We start from the raw sequence: 4,574 nt of genomic DNA, 5'->3' as shown, positions 1-4,574 counted from the left end.
GAGCAACGCATGCCATCAAAGTGACACTGGGGTGAGATATGCGAAGCCCATTATACCCATCATGACTACACGTCTGATAAGGGTTCACCAGGCACATGCATCACAACCATATGTGCGCGACATGGTGATCTCATATCAAGATAAACAGCGCATGACCTCGCAAGTGGGGTCCCAGTAAGAATTTTCTTCAGGTCGATGTGATTCATCTCGCACCCATCTAATATTTATCTATTTATTCGAATAGAATGTGTGTCTTTGCTTATTTAAACATCAAACTTCTTTTGCTGTCTCTTCCAGATATTGAACATTTAATATCCAGCTCGATCCTTTTGAGCGCCGAAGCAAATCCGAAGAAATTAACACCCCAGTTACCTGCAGGTGTTTTACCGAATACCGACCAGTGCTGGCACATCAAAGCAAGTTCGGCACCTGTCATTAACTTAAAGGTAAAAAAAAAAATTAATTAAATATGAGTGTGTGCATTTTTTTCATTATTTCTTAATTTCAAATTCAAACTTCCAGCGACCGGCTTGAACTCGCTCAAGAACTTGAATAAAACTCAAATAAAAATCACATATGAATACGTATGTATGTTTGTTCTTTGCTAAGTAATATCCTTATTTAGCTGAGTTTTTTTTTTTTTTTTTTTCCAGATTCAAATCCTGGAATTCAAGGCAGGAACATCTGGTTACATGTTCATAAGCTTTGGCAATATCTCGGACATTGTTGCGAATTTCACTTCTTTGGACATGACCACATTGCTAATTTCTAATTCTAAAGACGTACATGTATGTCTGCATACTAACACCGGCGAACAACAAGGAGATTTCGTCCTTTACTACAGCGAAGGTAAGATTTTTAAAAGACTCAACATACGAAATAATTAAATAATTAAAGGAATCTTGAAATAAACTGAAAAATGATATACATACATACATACATACATACCTTTCTGTATGTCCTGTTTGTAATACCAAATAAATGTACTGAATTGGCCAAGTCGTTAAGGCGATATGGAGAATCCTTTATATCATTCATTCCGGCTCCCTGTGATCTATGTTCAAATCCCTCCAAGGTCAACATGACTGTTTATCCTTTTGAGGTTGATAAAGTACCATCTAGCACTGGAACAACTCCCACTCTCTCTTTCTCCCTCTCCTCCTCTCTCCCTCCGTCCTCTGTATGTCTGTCTGTCTGTCACTCACTCTCTCTCTCTCTCTGTCTGTCTGTCTGTCTCTCTCTCTCTCTCTCTCTCTCTCTCTCTCTCTCTCTGTTCGTGTATGAGGAAGAAATCGGTTCTGGTCATACTTAGAGAGGGCTCATCTTAGAGAGAGAGAAATGGTCTGCTTCCTTTCACTCTTTCTCTCTCTCCCTCTCTCTCAGTCTTTGTGGGTGTGTGTGTGTGCGTGTGTGTGTGTGTGAGAGAGAGAGGAGAGAATCGGCTATGGTCATTCAAAGAAAGGGCCGATCTTAGAGAGAGAGAGAAATGACCCCTATCCCTTTCTCTCTCTTTCGCTTTCTCTCTCTCTCTCTTTTTCTTTCTCTCTCTCGCACTCTCTCTCCCTCCCTCACTATCTTTGTGTGTGTGTGTGTGTGTGTGTGTGTGTGTGTGTGTGTGTGTGTGTGTGTGTGTGTGTGTGCGGGCGTGTGTGTGTATGAGGAAGAAGGTTTTAAAATATCGAAGACACATAGAGAACAGAACGACGTTGATGCAATGACCTTATCAAGAGCGAAGGGCCCAGACTCTATGGTTTCATCAAGATCCCAATTCCCAACCCCAATCCCAAAACCAAACCTACACGTAAATTAATTTGTCCATCATTTACTCGTTATTTCCAAATCTCTCATTTCAAAACCCTTATCTGTAATTTCAGGCTGTGATATCCAACTGGAATCAAATCTTGTAAGTATCAGTTCTCCTGGATACAACTGGATAGAACCTAACAACAGTGTCACTGCCAAAAACGTCAGGTGTAAATGGACGGTTCCAGAATACAAAGTCTACAACAGGAGGTTTGGGTTAATAATTCAAGACGTTTACCGTGTAAACAACGAGACTTTAGTGGTACGTTCCCTAAATTTTACCTTTGTTTAACTAGTCACACTATCTCTCTCTCATTATGTATATGTATGTATGTATGTATGTTTTTCTACTGCTTTTAATTATTTAAATTCTTCCTCCGACGAAGAAGCTGATTTCTAACAAAGATACAAAGCTCCGCTCTTGGAATGTACATAACGAAAAAAATGGCGCATTTTCAACCTGAGAAAAGTCTTGCATAGCTTTACTATTCCGCTTGCAATTTATATTTGTAATGAGCTAGTCAGTTGGTTGATTAAAAAAATTTTTTTTTTCTGGAAATTCGAACTTATCCAGAATGACAGTTAAGCATTTACTTACAAAACCAACTGTGGAGGCGCAATGGCCCAGTGGTTAGAGCAGCGGACTCGCGGTCATAGGATCGTGGTTTCGATTCTCAGACCGGGCATTGTGAGTGTTTATTGAGCGAAAACACCTAAAGCTCCACGAGGCTCCGTCAGGGGGATGGTGGCGAACCCTGTTGTACTCTTTCACCCCAACTTTCTCTCACTCTTACTTCCTGTTTCTGTTGTGCCTGTAATTCAAAGGGCCAGCCTTGTCACACTGTGTCACGCTGAATATCCCCGAGAACTACATTAAGGGTACACGTGTCTGTGGAGTGCTCAGCCACTTGCACGTTAATTTCACGAGCAGGCTGTTCCGTTGATCGGATCAACGGGAACCCTCGACGTCGTACAAAACTGCACCAGTTATTATTGGTATGAATGCAAATTTGTAATCTGGATATAGAAGCTGGAGGTTTCGAAACAGTTATCCATAGCTATCTTCTTTCTCTTTGATTTTCAAGGAGATATTCTCGTCAGCAGGACAGGATAGTTGACCTCTATAATGGTACATACTTTTCTTGCCTGTCCCAGACAACAATATCCGAGTGTTATGCTTACACCTGACAGATGATTTGATGGAAATGTTCCACCAATATTCCTTGTGTTGATGTTTGCGTTCATATTCAATAATATGTATGTCTGCATTTTATGTATGTATGTATGTATGTATGTTATCAATCAGTTTCATTTCTGTATTTCTTGTCAATAGAGAAAAAGTCGGACTCTAACATAGACTCAAGGCTCCTTCATTGGAACTTTTATCAACATCATCTCGGTATTTGTGCATATGTGTGTGTGCAGTATTTGGTGTTAGTGTATGCGCAGATTTGTATGCTTGTTTTATGGATGTATGCATGTATGTATGTATACATGTGTGTGTGTGTGTATGGCGTAAATAATTACAAACGCTTACTTTCCAGGCTTGGCCTAGTTTCCTGTTATATGTTTTATATATATTTGTTATTCATTGGTTTGCACGCACACACGCGCACACACACATCACATACACACACGTGTGTGATTCTGTCAGATTTTTTTTTTTCACTCTTACATGTTACCTAATTTCTACCCGTTTGTGAAATTCCTGGAACTCTATTTGCCAATGGAAAGTATTACCAGTTTCCTTATCTACTTTCTGTTTCACTATTTCACTTTTAACAGGTCACCTATGAAGACAAAAGTGCAAGCGCAATCGGTGATAACGTATCTATAATACTATCAGGAAATTCAGTGGTTGACATACAATTCAAATCGCTAGCTTCAGGAACAAATGAAAGATTTTCAGCTTTAGTCGCTGCGGGTAAGTAAAAGCAATGACCTCTTCCTTGTAAAAAGGTGTCGACTTATGTAATGAAAATATGTAGCTTTTCGTTCTTACCAATCATGTGACCGACAAAGGTCATGGGTTGTGACTTCTTTTTCTAACTAATAAGTTTTTAAAATTATTTGGATCTACTTACAGGATGGGGGTGGCTTTATACATTTTTAGTATATATAGTTACTTATATCCAACTGACTACTTCTAGTATGTTCTTTGCTCCCTGATGGAAAGGGATACATGTGTTAATATTTATGACCATACCTAGCCATGAGCTGTTGACTCACTCTTTTCCTTTATTGAAAATAGACACAGTCTTCTAGTTTTAGATTTAGTAGCTGATAAAGAGATAAATGTATTAGAAATGAATTACAACCCCACCAGGCTCCATGCGGTTCTTGGAAGTGTAGTCTATTCTTAGCTACAATAGCGACAACATGTGTCCTACTTGTTAAAATTCTATTTATTTATTTGTGCAGCTGAAGGTAGCATTGCATTTAAATTGGTGTAATGATTGCATTGTTCAATTAAATGTAGCTGCTTGAAACCGTCGTACTGCATCACTACTTGATATCTTGTTGCTTATTTTGAATATATATATATATATATATGGGAGAATTTACGAAACAAAACAACAGACGAGGACAGGTGGTGTAAACAACAAAAGGATATATTAGTTTAACGCTCGGGAATACAGAAAGTCTTTAACATTTCGAGCTACGCTCTTCAACAGAAAGAATACGGAGAAAGAAATTGAATGGTTTGGTCAGCGATCTATCATGGCGTCTGCGGACAGAAAGTTCACGCAGGAGTGCTAAGAAAAAGGGGA

At 39.0% G+C, this 4,574-nt stretch overlaps 1 protein-coding gene across 1 annotated transcript in view; it reads left to right on the top strand.

The window, feature by feature from the left end:
• Positions 1–230: 230 nt before the first annotated feature.
• LOC106880948 (CUB and sushi domain-containing protein 1) overlaps positions 231–4,574 on the top strand; it is a 13,330-nt gene continuing 8,986 nt past the window's right edge. Inside the window, exons 1-4 of the mRNA XM_014931131.2 lie at positions 231–446; positions 654–849; positions 1,875–2,065; positions 3,589–3,727. Coding sequence (XP_014786617.2) covers positions 246–446; positions 654–849; positions 1,875–2,065; positions 3,589–3,727 — 727 coding nt within the window. The 5' untranslated portion in view covers positions 231–245. The remainder of the gene's footprint in view (positions 447–653; positions 850–1,874; positions 2,066–3,588; positions 3,728–4,574) is intronic.

Source organism: Octopus bimaculoides, chromosome 23 (assembly GCF_001194135.2).
Source record: "Octopus bimaculoides isolate UCB-OBI-ISO-001 chromosome 23, ASM119413v2, whole genome shotgun sequence".
Classification (NCBI taxonomy): Eukaryota; Metazoa; Mollusca; class Cephalopoda; order Octopoda; family Octopodidae; genus Octopus; species Octopus bimaculoides.
Note: the sequence above shows the minus strand (reverse complement) of the source record. Positions and strands in the feature narration are given on the sequence as shown.